The sequence below is a fragment of the Ursus americanus genome, chromosome 4 (assembly GCF_024610735.1).
Source record: "Ursus americanus isolate L20-20 chromosome 4, mUrsAme1.1.p, whole genome shotgun sequence".
Classification (NCBI taxonomy): domain Eukaryota; kingdom Metazoa; phylum Chordata; class Mammalia; order Carnivora; family Ursidae; genus Ursus; species Ursus americanus.
This window is the reverse complement of record NC_142130.1, coordinates 95,762,120-95,782,433: the sequence shown is the minus strand read 5'-3', so window position 1 is coordinate 95,782,433 and position 20,314 is coordinate 95,762,120. Positions and strand designations below refer to the sequence as shown.

At 54.7% G+C, this 20,314-nt stretch overlaps 1 protein-coding gene and 1 long non-coding RNA gene across 4 annotated transcripts in view; both read left to right on the top strand.

Moving 5' to 3' along the window:
- Window positions 1–4,228: 4,228 nt before the first annotated feature.
- On the top strand, window positions 4,229–8,257 carry LOC148110309 (uncharacterized). The gene is made up of 2 exons (XR_015724282.1): window positions 4,229–6,525; window positions 7,075–8,257. It is a non-coding gene; the product is annotated as an uncharacterized LOC148110309 (long non-coding RNA).
- A 3,391-nt stretch (window positions 8,258–11,648) lies between these two features.
- Window positions 11,649–20,314, top strand: part of C2CD2 (C2 calcium dependent domain containing 2) — a 51,923-nt gene continuing 43,257 nt past the window's right edge. Inside the window, exon 1 of one of the 3 annotated variants that reach the window (XM_087861822.1) lies at window positions 11,649–12,305. In XM_087861822.1, coding sequence (XP_087717948.1) covers window positions 12,033–12,305 — 273 coding nt within the window. In that variant the 5' untranslated portion in view covers window positions 11,649–12,032. The remainder of the gene's footprint in view (window positions 12,306–20,314) is intronic. The other 2 variants (XM_087861820.1, XM_087861821.1) reach the window with 2 other exon arrangements.

Genomic DNA, 20,314 nt, shown 5'->3' with positions numbered 1-20,314 from the left:
TGCTAGGAATGCAGTAGGGTCCGGGGAGGAACAGATGCAGCTGTAAAAAGAGAAAGGACAGCAAACATACTGACTTCTTTCCTTTTAAAAAGCTGGAAATATGAATATATGAAATGAAAACAAATTAAAATGAAAAATCACTTGCAGGCAGTCTTATTTTGGAGATCACTGTCACAGCACAGTCCCTAAGCCCAGGCCAGTGGCCGTGCGTCCCCTTCCTCCCCCCAGTGACAAGAGAGTAGTTAACCCAGTGCGGCCCCTGAGATTCTAGGATAGTGTGTGTCGAGTGAGACGGGTCCTGCGCACCCCTTTATCCGCAAACGTCTGCTCTTACCTGAATTTTATTTTTCGTAATAATCCGAATGCTTTGGTTTGCAGGAAACCTCTTGATGTAGGAAACGGGGCTGGGTTTCTTCTTATAAGGGACCTTAGCAAAGTACCTGAAATACAGACCGGAATGCTGGAAAGCCCAAGGCCAGATCCGAAACCAACGGGGAGCAAGCTGTGGAGATGGGGTGGTTGTTCAACTTCCGTCGGAGTCCAGAGGCAGCCGGGTGCAGTGAGTGGTTGCCTGACCCAGGCACGGCTCAGGGTCATCCGCGAGCAGCCCCAGCTGTGAGTGTGTGTGTGTGTGGGGGGGGTATTACACACGTAACAGGAGCCTCCTTATGAAATAACATTTCACAACATTTTTTTTTCCAAAAAACCAGGAATGGTCTTCCGATGAATCGTCTTTATATTGGACCTCATCGAAAGCTGAAGCCACATCATGAATATGAACTCAGGGGAATTCTTCGAAGCGTTTGTTAAATCAATCAGTCAATTCCTTTTTTTTTTTTTTAATGTGCTAAAATACACCTAACATCGGGGCGCCTGGTGGCTCAGTCGGTCAAGCGTCTGCCTTCGGCTCAGGTCATGGTCCCAGGGTCCTGGTATTGAGCCCCGCATTGGGCTCCTCCGCTGGGAGCCTGCTTTTCCCTCTCGCACTCCCCCTGCTGGTGTTCCCTCTCTCGCTGGCTGTCTCTCTCTCTCTGTCAAATAAATAAATAAAATCTTCAAAAAAATAAAATACACCTAACATAGAGTTGACCACGTTGACCGTTTTTAAAGTGTCCAGGGGTATTTCATACCTTCCGAGTGCTGTGCAGCCATCACCATCTGTTCCAGACCTTTTCTTCATCCCCAAAAGAAGCCCCTCCTTTGCCCGCCCCCAGCCGCTGGCCACCACCAGTCTGCTTTCTGCCTCCAGGAATCTGCCGGTTCTGGACGTTTCCTGGAAGTGGAGTCTCAGGGTCTCCAGGCCAGGATCAGAGCTGCAGGCTGGAGGAGAGGACACCTCGCGGGCTCACGTGGCACCCCTTCCCCTGCCTGGCTGCGGCTTCCCAGACTTCCAGGGACAGAGCTCGGGGAGTAGCGTGGACCGTTCAACGAGAGGCCTCAGGGCCAGGACAGTTGCTCCAGTGGCCTCCTGGACGTCCCCTGTTGAGGACCCGCATTTATTTCCTGCAGTAACGGCAGTCTGGCTCCCCCCACCTCTCACAAGGCTTCTCCTTAAGTCTTAGGAACTCGCCAGCAGGAAGCATCTGGCACGCTTGGCTCTCCACGCGGTCGGGGAGGGAGGGGCAGCTTTGATCCGGAGATGGCCCCCAGGGGGCTCACCCCCATGGGTGTCTGGACCTCCCAGAAGAGGATACCCTCATGGTGATACAGAGTGGGGGGAAGCACGTTCTGTGTCCACATCGTCCCCAGCCCTCGATGCCCCAGGGTCCGGGCGCCCCATGTGCTGGCTGCCGGCAGATGGGCGGTGGTGGGAGGTGGAGACCAGGGACTCGGCCCACGCCGTGCAGGACAGCCCCACCATCCGTCTGCCCCTCTGGGCACATCTCCTGCACTGAACACGTCTCCAGCACCAACAGAGCTTCACATCAACCATCTATGTCGTGTTCCTTCCATTTTGTGTGACTTCTTAAATCAAATTTATTTTAAGACAAAATAATTTTTTTAAAGACCGTTTTCTCCCCAAGTGCGGTGGATAAGTGCCTTGGAGCGCTCGGCTGCACACACACAGCCCGGTGTCCGGAGCCTGCCTGCTGGGGGCCTGGGTGAGGCCTGGCCGGGACACTTCTTGTTTCCCATGGCACCGGAACCATGCTATTTTTTAATGAATATGCATGATTTTATAACTGGAGCAAATAATGCCAACTGGCCCTTTCCAACAGCTCGGACTAACTAGCGAATGATTCCCAAAGGTGCAGCGCGGGGAGGTGAGGCCTTAGAGACCCAGCAGGAGCGAGGCTCATCTGCTCAGCTGCTCGATGGCCACTTTTCCTTACAGAGGCTGTTCCCAGCTCGCAAGGGCACCTTGAGTAGTCCGTGCGCGACACACCTGGTGAGCCGGGCAGTGAGGGTAAGACCTGGGCGGTGAGTCCCAGAACTCGGGACTTCAGGCCCTTGCCGGGTGTGGTCCTGTCCCCTTGCCCCTGTCAGGCACCGCGAGGGGCGGAACCAAGGGTGGAGGGGGAAATTCCCTTTTCACGTTTTTAGTTCCCTTTAAAGCTGCTTTGTTCTTTTCACTTATTGGCTTGTCTAAACTCAGCTGTATTGGCTAAGACGGTTTAAAAACAAGATTCAAGTGGGTAAATGTGAAGATCTACCCGGTTTTATTCATCGATTCATGCAGTGGGCAGCACTCCCATCTGGCTCGGAGTTGTACGCTGTGGGGGAGTTTAGAGGAAGGACGGTGGGAGGAGGAAGTTATTAGCAAGAGAAAGGACTGTTTCAGTCTCTTCAATAAATGGTGCTGGGAAAACTGGACAGCTACATGCAAAAGAATGAAACTTGACCACTCTCTCACACCATACACAGAGATAAACTCCAAATGGATGAAAGACCTCGATGTGAGACAGGAATCCATCAAAATCCTAGAGGAGAACATAGGCAGCAACCTCTACGACATCGGCCAAAGCAACTTTTTCATGCCACATATCCAAAGGCAAGAGAAACAAAAGATAAAATGAACTTGTGGGACTTCATCAAGATAAGAAGCTTCTGCACAGCCAAGGAAACAGTCAAAAAAACTAAGAGGCAGCCCACGGAATGGGAGAATATATTTGCAAATGATGCTACAGATAAAAGACTGGTATCCAAGATCTACAAAGAACTTCTCAAGCTCAATACGCGAGAAACAAATAAACAAATCATAAAATGGGCAGAAGATATGAACAGTTTTCCGATGAAGACATACAAATGGCTAACAGACACATGAAAAAATGTTCAAAATCATTAGCCATCAGAGAAATTCAAATCAAAACCACACTGAGATACCACCTTACGTGAGTTGGAATGGCAAAAATTGACAAGGCAAGAAACAACAATTGCTGGAGAGGATGTGGAGAAAGGGGATCCCTCCTACATTGTTGGTGGGAATGCAAGTTGGTACAGCCACTCTGGAAAACAGTGTGGAGGTCCCTTAAAAAGTTAAAAATAGAGCTACCCTATGATCCAGCAATTGCACTCCTGGGTATTTACCCCAAAGATACAGATGTAGTGAAGAGAAGGGCCATATGCACCCCAATGTTCATAGCAGCAATGTCCACAATAGCTAAATTGTGGAAGGTGCCGAGATGCCCTTCAACAGATGACTAGATAAAGAAGATGTGGTTCATATATACAATGGAATATTACTCAGCCATCCAAAAGAACAATTACCCAACATTTGCAGCAACATGGACGGGACTGGAGGAGATTATGCTAAGTGAAATAAGTCAAGCAGAGAAAGACAATTATCATATGGTTTCACTCATTTACGGAACATAAGAAATAGCAGGAAGATCGGTAGGGGAAGAAAGGGAAGAATGAAGGGGGGGTAAACAGAAGGGGAAATGAAGCATGAGAGACTATGGACTCTGGGAAACAAACTGAGGGCTTTAGAGGGGAGGGGGGTGGGGGAATGGGATAGGCCAGTGACGGGTATTAAGGAGGGCACGTATTGCATGGTGCACTGGGTGTTATACGCAAACAATGAATCATGGAACATTACATCAAAAACTAAGGATGTACTGTATGGTGACTAACATAACATAATAAAGAATTATTATTAAAAAAAAAAAAAAAGAAAGGACTGTTTCAGGCAAGGTCACCTTTGGGGGAGGGGGGAGGAGCAAGGGTCTGACCCTGAAGATTCACTCCTTATCCTTGGGGGGAGGGAGAGGGCTCACAGGACGGGGTACCTCCTTGGTGCCCCTCAGAACATTCCTCGCTGGCTGGATAGGACTGCATTTCGGGGGAGGCTGGCACTGCAGTTAGGTTAGGGATGAAGTCCTGGGATGGTGACTTGGCCTAAGTGACCTGACCAGGCTGGGGTTTTCTTTTTGACAGGACAGTAGGTGGTCTCATCTGCCAGCGTTCCCCTGAAATTCTGTAACTTGGAATCTGTTTTCCATGAAGCATTGAAGCCAAGAGGTAACAGTGAACGTCACTGCCCTGCTGAGGGGGCTTGGGGGGCCCCTGCGTGTTCCCAGCCCGATACCCCCTTTTATAAAAAATGTTCGTGTGGACTTTCTGAGATCATGCAGATGTTCGTGTAAATGAAGACCAGCTTCCTTGATATCCCCCTCTACTTCTGGATCGTTCTTTCTCTAGTCCCTTTCAAAGTCTGTTCAATGTGGGGGTCGCATTTCCGCCTGCCTGGCTGCTCCCTGGCTTTAAACGTCCTGCTCCTTGGTGACAAAGACACCAAGCCTGCAGTGCCTTGCCCTGTCCTGCCCTGGGGCAATGGGACACAGGCACCCGGAAATCATCCCGGTCCTCTTGTTCCTGTTCCTTTGGGGAAGCCTTGCGCCACCGCTGTTTTCCAGTGGTGCTCAGCTGTGCATTGGGAAGGCTGCTGGTGTGACTCCCCACGGCATTCGTAGACGTGTGGGCCAGACAGTCGCCAGGCTGTTCCGTCCCCCATCTTCCTGGACACAGACGCACGACGTTAAAGCAATACACGTATAAATAACCAGGAACACAGCCAGGAAGGATCTTTGTATGCTTCAACAGAAAAGGTAGGGCTGAAGCAGGACCTTTTGCTCCCCCTGGGGCCCATCAGCCCCCTTCCTTCTGTCACGTGGGTGCAGACTGGGCTGCTGCCCTCCCGAGGGCTCTCCGCTTCATCTCTGTGGTCCTCTCAACCCAAGGGAAGTCAGATTGGGCCAGATGGGGAGGCAGAGCTGGGAGAGGGAGGCCGGGGCAGCAGGTGGCATCCCCTGCCCTGCCCGCTCCTCCCTCCCCTGCTCAGCCAGGGTCCCAAGGGGGAGCTGGAACCTTCCGGTAAATGATGCACCGATAGAACGGGTGTGGTGACCCCATGTGTTTGCAGGTACAGTTACACCTCGCACGAGTGGTCTGGGGGGGACGATGATCCCATCACAATCGCAGTAAGAGAGATGAGACCTCGCAGTAAATCTGAGTGAAGACCTGCTCTCTGATTCTGCAGGCTCGTCGTGCGGACCTGCAGCCCGGGGAGCGTGAAGGATCCACAGGGAACACCCAGCTCCAGGTCTGTCTCTGCCCCTCGGGCCACATTGTCCCTGCTGAGTTACTTATTACAGGAATTACCGTAAGGTGCTGGGCGAACAGAAGTTATTCATGTTTTCCTCCTTTAATCACTAGCTCGGTTGTTCCCACACTTTAGTTTCCTAGGCCAGCAAAATCGTTCACTTTGTCTCATTGGATTGTCTGGGCGCCAACGGAATAGACAGGAGTCGTCTGTAATAAGCACATGAATAGCTCCATGGGGGAACGGGTACTCGGGGGGTGTTTGGAAAGCCCTTCCATGGTGCTTTCCTTTAACTCTCCAAAGATGTGAAATATCTCCTCCAGAGAGTTAGTGGATTCTATCCTTATGCCCAGAGGCTTAAACACACACACACACACACACACACACACAGCACAAAGGGAAATTTTAGGTTGCATCTGCGGGGGGAGGCTTCCTGAGTCCCACATGGGGTGGCTGAGCCACGGCCCGCTCCCCAGCTTGCGGGGCCTGGCTGACCAGCTGTGAGCACGCCCTTCTTAGCTGAGCCACCCCTACAGCAGGCCTGTGTTCTTCCTAAGTCAGCACTGGGGATAGGGAGTCAGTGAGACCGCAGGGCTCTGGCACATTCTAAGAAGCTAGGAGCAGCACTGCCTTCATGCTGCCCAGGAGGCTGAGCTCAGCTACAAGGCCCCATGGTGGCCGCCCCAGGGGGGCCTCTGATGCAGTCAGGCCACAGCAACAAGGGGGGGCATCTGTCTTTGGTGCCTCATCTGTCTCTTTCCGCCCTCCCTCTTGCCGGCCCCACGGCCCCCGGAGGAGCCGCTCGGAGCGGACGTCTACATGGCTGGTCTAGCAGACTCTCCGACAGCGGATTCCCACCCATCAGCGGACAGGTGTGGTGCCGGCCTCCTTCTGAGTGAGGGACAGCATACATCTGAGGAAACGGCCTCCTTGGAAGGACGTTTTCACCACAGAAAATAGGAAAGAGAAAAAAAAACTACAAGGTTATATATTTCATTCATAAGTTAGGTCCCAGCCTTGGGCGTCAGCAGAACGGCCGCATCCCTTGCTGTTGGGCCGTGACGCAGGGGGCTTACGCGAAGCACCTGGCGCGGGCGCGGCACCGTGGGGCTGCATCATCAGGCGGGCCCAGGGCGGGCTCTTGGCAGGGGCTGGCCCACAGCAGGCTGCAGGCCCTGCCTCTGACCCAAGCCGTGTCCGCCCCCCCCGCCCCCCCCCCCCAATGGCGGCATGACTCGGGCTCCTCAGCGGGCCCAGCACCAGGGTGGGATTTGAGGGCGCATACTGCTGACAGTTCAGTCTTAGGCTGGGAGGTGGACAGGCTGGAAGGCCCTGCTCGTGGGGGGATTGGCCCCTTGGACCCTCCTTGGTAGGGATCTGTGGCACGGGGATCAGATTTCCCGGCCATTCCAGCAGGCCCTGGGACAGGACTCCGTGTCTTCCCCAGAAAGGGCCGGGGCCGGAGCAGAAGCTGCTCATACGTCCCTCGAATGACCCCTAAATAACCTTCCTTCCCCTCTGGCTTTGAATAGGCCGTGTCTCCTGGACTTCAGAACACAAAAGGCAATTCATCTTCTTCGGACAGATCTTTGCCCAAGCACTTGAGGAACGGGACCCCTTCCTTTCCAGCTTCCAGCATTTTTCTCTTTTTAGTAGAATTTGTTTGCTTTATAAAAGGTGATGGAAACAACGCGGGCTTTGGGGCCCATGCCCCCTGGGGTCAGACTTGGGCTCTGCCACTTTCTCACTGTGTGGCCGTGGACAGGCGACTCGGCCTCTCTGAACTCAGCTTCCTCGCTTTGAAAACCGGATGGTGCCAGCCCCTGCGTGTTGCCCTGAAAATGAAGCGGGGCCACCCAGCCACGCACCTCTTGCGGCATCCATCTGCTGGCACACAGGCCGCCAGGTGTCCGACCACACCCGGGGCATCACAGGGACCCACACCACAGGGGCAAGCAGTGAGGCCCCACACCGGGGGCTGGCCGCCCGCGCACTTGGTGCCTGTCCTGTGCCAGTCACTCCTGCCGGGGGCGGCTCGCACGCGGTCCAGTCTACAGACTCAGAAGCTTCTCTCCCAGCCCTTCCAAGCTCTGCTTTGGGATTCCTGTAGATTTGCGGGACTGTTGCTTTTCTCCCAGCGAAGGCATCATGAACCACGTCTCAGCATACGAATGGTCAGTAGGAGAATTCAAGGCCTCTAAGGCTGGGGGGGGGGGGTGCGCAGCTGGCACAGGGCCCGGCTCTGGTTGTGGGCGACCTTTGACAGGGTGCACGGGTGCCCGACAGCCACCGCAGGCACGACGGGAAACCAGCCCGGAGCACACCGAGCCTCCCGATTGTGGAAATGACTAGGGCCCTGTGAACGTAGCCAAGGAGATGGTCAAATGGCCCCATAGACCCCACTGCCGAGGGTGCGGAGCCAAATCTTAGAAGCATTTTGCAGAGAGGGAATTCTCGGAATGTCTTCCCTCGAGGGCCGCTGGAGGAAGCTACACATTTGTAGCCCTGGGTCCTCCGACCAAGTCCGGGGCCCTCCATTCCAGCCTGCCACGCCCAGGGCTGCCGGCCACCAGAGCCCAAGGTGGTGATTCAAGCACTAATAATAAGCATGCCAACTGAAGAAGGAGCTTCTCTACCGAGTCTGAGACAGGCTGTAAACTTCCGGAACCTCCTCCTTTCCTCTCCTACAAATTAAAGATAATTACTTAGAAATAAGTATTGAAGTATTTATCCCGATTTGTTTTGTTGTTAAGCCTTTTTAAAAATCCCTAAGATTAGCTGGCTCAATGGTAATGAACAATGTCTCGCATTACTGTGTTTGTTTATGGATAGGAAACATATATGACACTTGACATATGTGTTAGTTTTTAAAGACACAACGTCATCACGGCACGTCCTGGTTTGATAGGGAAAGACGTCAAAATACTTCCACCCAGGTTGCACAGATGAGGCATGCAGAGGTTGGGTGACTGCAAGCAATGTTTCTCTACGTGAAAAGCATTTCGGAAATGATTTTTTACATGAGGAAAAAAGTAGAACAATGGAGACTTTACTCCTGGGTCCTGTGCTCTCACAACCAGTTATTCTAGAATATTCTGAAGAAAAATTTGGAAACGCAGCTTTTGCTGTCTCTTCCCTGCCACCATGAGACTCACCTGGTCCAAGGTCCAGAGTGATGCCTTCTAGAGAATTCCAGGCAGGCTGCTGTCTCTGGTGGGTCCGGTAGGTTGACGTGAAGATGATCCCCCACAGGGGGCAGTGGGAGAGCCCAGCTCAGGACAGTGGCCAGGACCCATGAGCCCCACCCCTGCACTGAGACCCCTGTCCCCCCCCCCCCCCCCCGCCTGCTCACAGAAGCTCAATTCAAAGCAGTGGGGTTCCCTTTTAGGAGTGGTTAGAAACAGCAAGCAGCTGCTCTGAGTGTGTTGGAACTCACCACATCTTGGAGGGTTTGGTGGCGAGGAGAGTCCTTTCTGGACAGAGCAGCAATCTGGCTCCTTGGGCCGAAGGGAGATGGGGTGGAGGAGGGGGCGCTGTGCTGGGAGCAGGGCAGAGATGTGGGGTGGAGGAGGGGGCGCTGTGCTGGGAGCAGGGAGTGTCTCCAGCTGGGGAGGCTAATGACCGGGTCCTCCACCCAGGGGATGAACGGGCCTGGGCACAGGGGGACAGTGGCTGGGAGCAGAAGCAGAAGGAGCCTGGTCTTTTCCTAGATTTACAGGATGTTTCAGTGTCTATCACATATGGGTTGGCCAACTGCGTTTTCCTACCAGCCCATGCCATTCCTTATTTTCCCTCAATTTGCTTCCATCCAAAAGTAATGCAGAATGTTTACATTCCCTTTGTAAAAACTTCCAGCAGTGTGACGAATTCCAAACCGGGGAGGTTGTTAGTTTACAGTTTGTTACAAGCCTTTAAATGAGCCAGTGGGTGAGTATGCCTGGGAGACATGGCCGTGGAGGAATGAGACTGGTTCCACCAGTCACACGGGGAGGGCTATCTGGTAACCGCCAAGGTGTGTCACCTTGCTGGCACGGGGAGACGCGGAGAGGGGAGCCCCAGGTATCTAGTTATCCCTGTTATTCTGGCAAGGGGGCCCGCAGTACTTGAATTATCCAACCGCGTGGATCTGGCTGCAGAACAGAAAATAATGAGCTGTTTCCTCCAAATAAGAAGAGGTTTCTGAGAGGAGAGCCATCCCCCCCCCCCGCCCCCCTGCCACCCGGGCCCCAGGAGCCTGCAGGCAGAATGGGCAGCTAGTGTTCAATGACTAGGTAGCTCGCAGAGAGCTCACGGGGTCATTCTACTTCCACTTTCTAGTATCAGACGTGCCAAGTAAGGGCTCATTTCCCCCGCCCCCACCCCAGCTCACCTGGGCACTCCCTGCCAGCTTCCTGTTCTGTTTCCCACAAGGGCTCTCAGCTGCCTCCCAATCCCTTCCTCTTTTTAAAGAAAGTCAGGCCCCTTGGGTGTAAACTCCTTTGTCCTCGTGCTGCTCCCTGCCCACCAACTTCAAACTCACCTTCCTGTCTCTCTCCTGGCCTCCCACCTCTAAGCAAGAAACATCTCCTTTCCCTCCCCGCCATGCACAAGGCCTAGTTTAAACCCTTTCCTTGCACCCTTGGGATCACCTTCCAGCTGGTCTCGCTGCCCCTCCCACTTCCTTCCAACCTGGTCTCCACCTGCTGCTGGGAACGATAATTGTAAAATTCCATTTTTTCACTCTGTGCTTATGACAGCTTGTTGCTTCTCCTTTTCCATGGCACAATTCCCTACCCATCAGTTGGGGGCTCCAACTGCAGCTTCTGCCCACCTCCTGGCTGCCTCCAACTCTCACACCCCTTGCCCTCTCTGCCTCAGGGCCTTTGCACGTGCATGCGCGCGCGCGCGCGCGCACACACACACACACACACACATCTTCATATACCCTTGTATGGACCTCCCCCCTCCCGGGAGGCACCTCACTCCTGTCTTTAGCACTGGGTGTCCAGTGCAGACGCATCACAGCATCTGTGGTCCTCTTTGCTCTACTGTTCCCAGGGCCTGCCCGTAATAAGTGTCAAAAATGGCACTATCCTGTGAACCAGATCTAGGTTCCTATCCGGGATCTGCCAAACTAGCCTGTGTCCTTAGCAAACTCCCGTCTAGGCCAGTTTCTAAGGATTTTCTTTCCCAGCACAGTGGCAGGGAGGGGCTGAGGGGGAACCAGGGAGGACCCCTCTGCTGCCACACCAGAGCCAGAATCCCCACTGATGTCTTCAACCAGGCTGGCGTACCGGAAATGCTAGGTGAGAGGAAGGCTAAGTGCTTGGATGCAGCCAGCCCAACTCGGGGTCAAATCCGTCTCCTAACAGCTGCAGAAAACACATGCAAATCGCTCTTCTGTGATTTAGGCCTTTCATCCGGCCTTGGAGAATCTCAGGCTAGTGTTCTGTGGGTTTTCCTACTAATGGTAGCTGAGTCTGCAAAGCGAGGGGGCAGGAGGCATGCCCCGCACGAGCGCACACACACATGCACACAATTCTTAACAAATCACACATCCCTGCGAAGTCAGGGCGTTTTTTCTGAGACCCTCCTTCGGCGGGAGCACGCAGCCCGTGAGGTGAGGCTCCAGGCCCTCCAGACTTCGGGGTGCGAGTGTGGACTTCTAGGGACTTTCCAAGTATGTTAAAACTAGACAGTGTCTAGCTGTTGGGCAGATGGTGATCCTAGAAATCACCCTTTCACGCGCACAGGCGCGCACACACGCGCATTAAAGCCAAGCCAGCCGGCCCCACCGCGGGCCTGCAATCCAGCTAACTGGAAAGCCCCGCGCACCGAGCTGTCGCGGCGCCACGCCGGGGCCACGTCCCCGCCGGAGGAAGCCTGCCACCCCCCGCCCCCGCCACGGCCCGCGGCCGTCACCGGAGGGCCGAGCGGCGCGCGCACGTGGCGGGGCGGGGACGTGCAGGCGCGCGGGGCCGCGGGGCCTTTAAGGGGCCGGGGGGCGGGCCGCGGGGGGACGCGGCCGGGAGGGCCCGGGCGCAGGGGCGGTCCTGGCCCCGCAGGCCCCGCCCCCGCCACAGGCCCCGCCCCCGCCCCGCCCCGGCCCGAGCCTCCTCCGGCCACTGCTGGGCCGCGGGCGGGACGCCCGGGGCGGCGCGCGGAGGAGGAAGCGCGCCGGCCGCGGCCCGGGACCTGCCCAGACGCGCTAGTCGGGAACGCCAAGCGCCGCGTCCCCATTTTCCAGGTGTGCGGGGCCGGGACGCAGTCCCGGGCCGCGGCCGTCCTGCGCCGGCCCGGCATTTCCTCCCGCTCGCTCCCCGCGGCCGCCCGGCCTCCGGGCCCGCGCAGCCAGCCGCCGACCCAGCCCCGCCGCGCCCCCTCCACGCCCCCCGCGAGCCCGGCCGGCCGCGCGCTCATGTCCTGAGCTCGCCGCCCGCGGGCTCTGCGCCCCGGCCGGGGGGCTGCCCTGGCAAGTTGGGGCGAGGCGCGCCGGGTATGCGCCATCACCATGTCCCGCCTGAGCTCGTGGCTCGGTGAGGTCCAGTGGCTGGTCTTGGTGTCGCTCTTCGTCGTGGCCCTGGGCACGGTGGGCCTGTACCTGGCGCAGTGGGCGCTGGCCAGGGCGCGACCCCGGCCCTCGCGGCGGGCTGCGGAGCCTGGCGAGGGCCGGCGCCCCGAGTCCGACGCGCTGCTCGGCTGGATCCTGACGCTGAACAGCTGGAGGAGGCAGTGGCAGGCCGCCTGGGTGACCGCCCTGAATGATGAGGCCAAACGGAAAGGGGTGAGTGTCTGTGAGGGCGGGTCGCGGCTGCGAGGCTGACGGCCGGGCGCCGGCAGTAAGGGCAGAGCTCTTCCCTGGAGCCTCGCCATGGTCCGGACTGGTGGAAGTGAGCCTTCCCCGCCGCAGAGCGTTCTTGAAAGTTAGGCGAAGGACCCGGGAGAGCAGAGGACCCTTGATGGGGAATCAGGACAAAGCGAGTAGATGTTATTCACCACCCATCAGGTGTGCCAGGCCCCAGGCTCCACCGGAGGGACACGCTGGCCTTGGAGGGACTTGTCACAGGGGCCCACGGCCCTTCCTGGGGTCCCAGGTGCATTCCGTTACCCAGCTGGATACTTACTGCTTTCACACCTGATAGATGATAACTGTGACCCAAATAGGATTCCATCTATAGAAATGATTTTTTTCCAAGAACATATTTCCAAAAGGTTTGCACCCCTTGGCTTATAGAAGTAGTCGCTTTTGTTGAGGGCCGGCCACCTGCCCGACGTTGTCTTGGGGACTTCCAGTACATGTATCTTCTCTTTGGACCCTCACAACTCCTGGGACAGAGGCGTTGTCTACGTTTTGCAGGTGGGGAAACTGAGGCCCAGACAGGTTAGGTGACCTGCCCAAGGTCACACGGCCTGTGGGTGGCAGAGCCGGCATCGAACTCCGCTGCGTCCTCCGCGCTCGGGGCTCACAGCCTCACAGCCTCACTGCCTCACTCTGCTGCCCCGCTCTCCTGCGGTTGTGTTTCTTCCTCGGTTAATTCCTTGGTGACTTATTTTTACTTTGAAGACATCTTCGTTTCATGGCCAGCTCCTGGCGTCTACAATTTCTGGGCATTCCCTGAGAGGAATTAAGGCCTGCTGTGTTTGGGGAAGTCCCTGGCAGCCTGTGCTCTTTGCCCTTGCTTTCACGTTCCTCCGCCTGTTCCTCCACCTGTTCCCGAGGCTCCGTGGAGAAGCCCGTGGCCCATTTGCTTTAAAAGTAGTGAGTACTTCACGTCTGGATCCCTCACCCTCTGAAATATTCCCTAGCGAGCCCTCTGCCTGGTCTCTGCGCCATGGCCTTGACTCATAGCCATAGATTTAAAAAACAAAAAGTCTTTGAGTGTAAATGAGTGTAAATTCATCAACTCAAAAGACCGTCTTCTGAACTATTGAAAAAATTAACTATACCTTTCGGATGAAAAAAGCCTTCAAGGTCAGTTGACTCCCGTCTGTCTTGATGCCTAGAATCTGTGCACCAGCTGCCCAGAGCTGGACATCTCCTATCCAGGGGAAGCACCCCATCTCTCCCCTGACCCCCTCTTTTACGTAGGCTCCACACCCAACATGGGGCTTGAACTCACAACCCTCAGATCAAGAGTCGCACGCTCTACCGACGGAGCCGGCCAGGAGCCCCAGAACCACCCCATCTCTTGTGGGAGACCTAAAGCCATGTGACCTCACACATGCGAGCAAACACGGATTCATTTCCCCAGGAAGCTGCTGTCTTTGACGTCCTGAGTCACCTGGGGTCACAGGCCTGGGTTCTGCGGCTGAGTTTACTTTGGGCTGGTGGTGTTGCACAGGTGGGAGCCTTGTCCCAGTTTTCTGCAAAATTTGAACAAGTGCGGGCTGAATGATCTGTAGGCTTCACTTCTAACCGTGGGACCCCTGCCTCCTGCAGACTGGGGAGAATCCTGCTTACATCGTGTTGCTTCATGTCCTGACATTTCTTGATTGGCTTCAGAAAATAGGATTGCCTTAGATAGAAGCTTCCAGATTACCCATACGCCTGGCGTGTTGAGGAAGAAAGGAGGAACGCTCTGCTCTGGAATTTGTCTTTGCTCGGTCAGGTAAAGCGGAGAACACCAAAAAGATGCCTGAAGCTTTCGCCCAAATCGCCTGCATTTTTGTGCGGGAGAGGAGGGACTCTGTGTTCAGGGAGATAGAGATTTGGCTTTTGTGTGTTTTCTCTTCCCTACTTGCTACTGACCATGCACTGCAGAGTCAGAGACATGGGTTGTTCCAGACTCCTGCCTGGAAGTGGCAATAATGCCCCGGGGTCGAGCTGAAAACGTGCACGGTCTTCCCATGGTTTTACGAGATGGCAGGTGGGTTGGTTGTGTGTGTGTGAGTGTGTGTGAGTGTGTGTGTGTGTGTGTGTGGCGTCCCTCTGCCCTCCCCGATGCCTGGAAGTGTTGCTTGATTTGAAATCAAATGACAGGTTTTGCAGACAGATAGGATCTGGGTAAGTGACTTGGCATAGCCTGCCCTGTCTCAGGCCACTGCTGTCGCTGCACTGGCGGCCTGGGTGAGCTGGTGTGGCGTGAGTGGGTGTCCCAACCCTGGCGGCCAGCCCTGCGGGAGTTTCTCTTTGTCGTCCTCCAGCTCCATTCCCACTGATTCCCACTAATCCCCGATTAGGGTTGACACTCGGAGCCTGCTCTCCTCTGGAGAGCAACAGCTTAGTGGCTCTGGCCCGCCCCTGCCCTGCCCTGGGAGACCACTTCTCAGCCCGTCGCTGGGGGTTGAGGACACGCTGGGTGTAAGTTAACCATGCCCGGCATCTTCCATGCGGATGGAATTCTCTATGGATGGAGACAGGAGCTCCTCCCCATTTAAGCTCTGCTCTAGCCTTGAATTTTAAGACTGGAAGGGGACCCTAAACTCCTGTACAGAGCCCTTTCCGTCTGCTGGAGAGGCTTGTCCCGGCTGACCAACTCCCAGGTGGGTGTCAGTGCAGTCCGCCTGCATCTGTTGTCACATTCCGCTTGTGCACAGCAAGTTCAGCTTTGAGACCCAGATGCTCCCTTCTTTGAGGCACAGCTGGAAAGGGTGAAAGGGCGTGATTGTTTAACCTGCCATCCTAACAATGGGGCTCGTATCTCCAGGCATCTGAGGGCTGATGGATAACTCGTGGACTCGTCCTTTGACCCTGGGTTACCATTGACTATGGCAGTCAGGCTCCCTGTGTCAGACGGGCCCCTGGGATTCCAGCCCTCACCTCAGAAGCATTTGTGAACTAGGATGGCGATCTGGGGAGACACGAGGGGAACCCATAGCTGCTGTGCCACCTGGTCAGGCAGATGTCAGGTGTTCAGGGAGCCCAGGCGAGCCGCCCAGAGAGCTTCGAGAAAATCCACATGCTCCCCTACCCCCAGTTCAGACTTGGTAGGTTGGCAGGGTGCCGGGAGCATGCCATGGTTTTCACAGGCTCCCCACCGAGTTGCACACGGTCCCTCAGCCAGCCACCAGTCAGTCAGGGTCCCTCCCACTCAGCGACATCTCCGCTCTGGTGCCGCGAACACCGAATTCCTGTTGACCTGGTGGCCGTTCGGTCACGGAGAACAGAAAGCTCCCCGAGCTGGCTCAGTCATTAGCCTGGAAGCTAACACCCTGCTGCTTCTGTGAACATTTATGAAATGGTTTGTGGTGATCACCCGTTACCCCACCGGTTACCCCAACACTCACCTGGGAGGCTCTGGAAGCCAGGGTGCTTGTGGACAGGCAGCCCCTCCCCAGGCTGACGCTGCTGGGCCACACAGGAGGAGCAGTGGTTGCAGAGCGAGGGCTGTGTCCTGTGGCTGGTGTTCTGGACTCGTTTAGAAATGGCCAGCTTGGCCGAGACCCTGAGTTAGGAGGGTCACCAAAGCTATGTGTTGCTTTAGTCATTCGCCCGAGGATTTTTTCAGAGGAATGTTCTCAATGCAAATGACCAAGACTGCAGGACCATTTGTGGTCTTTGTAAAAAAAAAAAAAACAACAAAAAAACCCAAAGCACTGTGTGAACTTAAAACGTGTTCTTAATAGCTCTGACTTGTACATGAGCTCTGGCATTTAAAAAGTAAACGCCGCCACAAGACTTCACAGTTTTCTTGTTTGACAACAAGCTTTGAGCGGCACTCACAGAAATCTGAACTCCTTGAGCAGCGTCCGTGCCACAATAAGGGAGGTCCGCTGGTAAGAAGGTGAAGGTGACTTTGGGTCAGGGCCGAGGATCTGCCCCGCCCCCTGACCGACTGCCTTTCTGCTGCTCAAGCATTCAGGGTTCTCTCCCTTGTGGGGCCTTCCCATACGTCATTCCTTTCATCTTGAGCACCGAATTAACCCTCCTCCTCCTTTGACTTCTGGTCTCAGCGCAGAGGTCCCCGATCCTCCCATCCGAGAGGATGCTGTCCCAGCCCCACCCAGGCCACCTGCCCTCGCCCCGGCACCTTGTGTCCCCATCAGCTCCCGGGATCGTGGGCCAGTGCAGAGCCCTGTCTGTCCGGGAGCAGCCGCCTGGGTGCCCGGCACAAGACTGGCTCGGAGCAGGCGGCGGCCGGGGGATGAATGACAGGCCCTGGTAGGATCTTGTCAGCGGACGGGGAGGAATGGTGGCGGTGTGCATCACCCCGTCTGGACACAGGCCTTCCCTGCTTGGCAGCTGGCCAAGCCTGGGCAAGACAAGCCGTTTAACGTGCTTTGTTTTTCACTTCTGAAGAATCAACAGTCAAGGAGGCTCACTGATGACTTTGCAAATTGCCAGTATGAAAGCTGGGACTAGGCGCCAGTTCTGGCTGTTCTTTGCCCTCACCCATTCTCCCAAAGAGACAGGAATTGAGGGGAAGGAAGAGTGGGTGTAGTGTTAACGTCAGCTAAAATGCAGCCAGAGCTAACTTCCATTCCCATCGGCCAGGTCGTGGGTTGCTGAGGAGGGAGGGGACTCCTTGAGCAGCTTGGAAGAGCGCTGTATGCACTGCTGAGGCTGGAAGGCAGCTCTGGGGCTGTGTGACCTTGGGCAAGCCCTGATCTCTCTGTGCTTCATCTGTAGAAGAGGATGACTTTGGGTTCAGTCTGGAAAATAGAATCCGCTGTGAGCGGGATGAGGTCTGTGTATTTAGCAAATAGCCAATCAAGGTGGGCTGTTTTCTGTAGTCTCCCTTAAAAAAAAAAAAAAAAAAAACTTTTTATTTTTTACTGCTTTTAGATACATAGAAAAGTTGCAAAAATAATTTAGTTTCCATACGTTCCTCACCCAGCCTTACATAACCACAGTGCAGCATCAGAACCAAGAAATTAACATTGGCACAATGTTACCATAATGCCTAGTGCAGTGACATTAACAATGTGAAGGATAAGAAATTAACAGTGGGGGCACCTGGGTGGCGCAGTCGTTAAGCGTCTGCCTTCGGCTCAGGGCGTGATCCCAGCATTCTGGGATCGAGCCCCACATCAGGCTCCTCCGCTGGGAAGCCTGCTTCTTCCTCTCCCACTCCCCCTGCTTGTGTTCCCTCTCTCGCTGGCTGTCTCTCTCTCTGTCCAATAAATAAATAAAATCTTAAAAAAAAAAAAGAAATTAACAGTGGCACAAAGCCTTTGAACTGAAGGCCTGACTTGAATGTCACCTGGTCGACCAGACCAGTGTCCTTTTATCGTTTCAGGATCCCATCAGGTCCCACAGGGCACTGAGCTGCAGCTTCTCCCAGTTTTACAAAGTCTATAATAGTTCCCTAGTCTTTCCTTGTTTCCCATGACCTCGACAGCTCGGAAGAGGACTGATTGTTATTTTGCCAAATGTCCCTCAGTTTGGTGTTTTCACAGGCGTGGACTGAGGTTAGACAAACCACAGCAGTGCTGTGCCCCTATTGATGTCCGGCAGCTTGGGCTTGGCGACATCAGAGTATTTACGGCTGGGGCATTGGCTTCGATCCCTTGGTGCGGGCTGTTTCTGCTGGGTTTTCTTCCTTACACCTTGTGTCTCTCCTCCTGTCATCCCCTTGGAGGTGAGCAGCTACTTTGAGACTGTTACAAATCCTGTTACTCGTCAACCTTCTGCTCACTGATTTTGGCATCCAGCCTGTATCTGGTCTGCTCGATGATGGTTCTCTGTGTCCTTCTCTCCTTCTTCATGGATTCATTGCAATTCTCCTGCGAGAAGGAGCTACCACGTCTCCATGCCCTCGGCTCGCATCCACGTGGACTCACGGATATTTAGTTCATTCTGAGGCTTATAATCCTTCGCCAGGGCTGCTAGCTTGGTTGTGGAATTGCTCTCATGTCGGCCACTAGGGCTCTTTCACGGTTGCCTCTTGCGTTCTGCCATCAAGATGCATAAATATATATCGATTTAGCACTTCCCTTCTTCATGATCCCACAAGATGCTTATTCTAGACTCACCTTGTGTTTTTTACTTCCCGCTCTCCCAGCCCCGGGTCCAGTCAACTTCTTCAGGCGGTGCTGGTGCTGTTTATGGGAGAAGAGTTTAGAAACCGAGGTCTGGGCATCAGACGTGCTCGATACTGCTGGGCTCTCCCGGCTTCTAGATTCTTCCAGTGGACAGCACTAGGAGGTGTGGCTGTGTTTGCCAGCACACTCACAGCTCGTGTCTGTTGTTCTGTGCCTTTCTGTCTGTCTGGAGGCTGATAGCTCAGATTCCACTTCAACAACAGAGTTCCATTTACTCTCCTTTCCTCATTTGTATCCTCCCACTCCGAGAGGCAGGCGTCTGGCCCTTCCTGTCTCTGACATATTGACTTAGTTGGTCAGTTCTAGCAGACACATAAGGCAGTTTCTGCATTGCTAACCTGCTCCCCTGTGAGAGACACACTTACGGACCAGGTTACGTGTGTACGCAGTCGGGATGTTGTCATTCAGAGTTTCTGAGGTTAGATCTGTGTTTTCCCACCCCTTCAGGGGCTGATGGCATTCATGGGTAATGCGGTTAGGTTCATTCGTTTGTATTTCTTCGGGGGTTCCTCCCACATCCTGATTTTTTAAAAAAATCCATTTTTTTTACCCAGTGATTTGGGATGCCTCTTTGGTCGTGCACACGGTTTCTCCGTGCATTTGGGTGTGCGGTGGACACGCTGTTCTTGGCCACTGGGCCGTTGGCGTGTCTGTGCACCTGCACGGTTGGACTTACGGAAGTTCTGCTGTGGGTTTTCACGTCGGGTCGGGCTAGTTCTCCTTGTGCTTTCCTTTTCTCGGTGTCTTCCTGGAGACTCCTGCCTGTTGCTTTTCCTCGTGGACGTCAAGTCCTGCTCTAGTCTAAGTGAGGTAGCGTCTGCCCATGGACAGAGTGTGAGAGGTGCAGCAGTGCGGGCTTGTGTCCCGCCTGAACACTGGCCTTCCTGCAGCCCAAGGACCCGGCTGTTTGGAAGGGCGGGGGATCCTCTGGGTCTTTATTGTAACTCAATATTTCATTTCCTTTGGGCACCCGCCCCTTGACATTCAATTTCTCAGCAGAATCCTTTCCGGGTTTTAATCTAGAAGGTGTCGGAGGGAGGAAAGTATAGAGGGCATCCGCTGAAATGAGGGGCCCAGGGTGCTGCTTCCCCAGGCGGTGCAGGTGGCCACGACCACCCCTGCCCGGCACCGGGCGCTCTCAGCCAGCCTGCCGGCCCACCACCCGTTCCCTCCCCGCCCCTGGCCAGCTGCTCCCACTGCTCCAGCCGGGAGCATGTCTGCCGAGCAGCCCGAACGGTGACTTCATCACTCTTGAGAAGTAGATGTAATTCTCCCCTGATGATTTTTACGGGGTGAGATAGATGTCCCTAAAGCAGGGAGCGGTTCGACACGTGTAAGTGAGAATGTTCTGGGTCTTTTAGGTTCCTTCTTGGTCATCGGGAATTCTTAAGAAATAGCTCCAGGATAACTGCACGGCTTGTTCATTTGCACCGTGCTTGTCAGAAGGGCTTTGGTGCCGTTTTGTACCATTTTATTCTCCTGCCCTTGATCGCGGCTTGTAGTTGCAAACAGTTGACCACAATGGAGAGTGTCTGACATAGATGACATATGGTGGGAAGTTGGGAGGTTGACTATATGTTTTCACCACCCAATCAGAACTTAGGAGTTGGTGATGCACTTCTTAGAGCATATCAGAAAGGGTTTCACTCCAGGATGGTGTTGTCGGTGTAAGCCTTTGGCCTCCCGCAAGAACTTACTTTCAAAAAGACCAAGACTTGGGGGGGGGGGGTTGACTACCCCAGCCCTGATTTCTTCTTTTATAAAACATGAGTCTCGTTGCCTTGTGGTCCTGATACTGTAATTGCACAT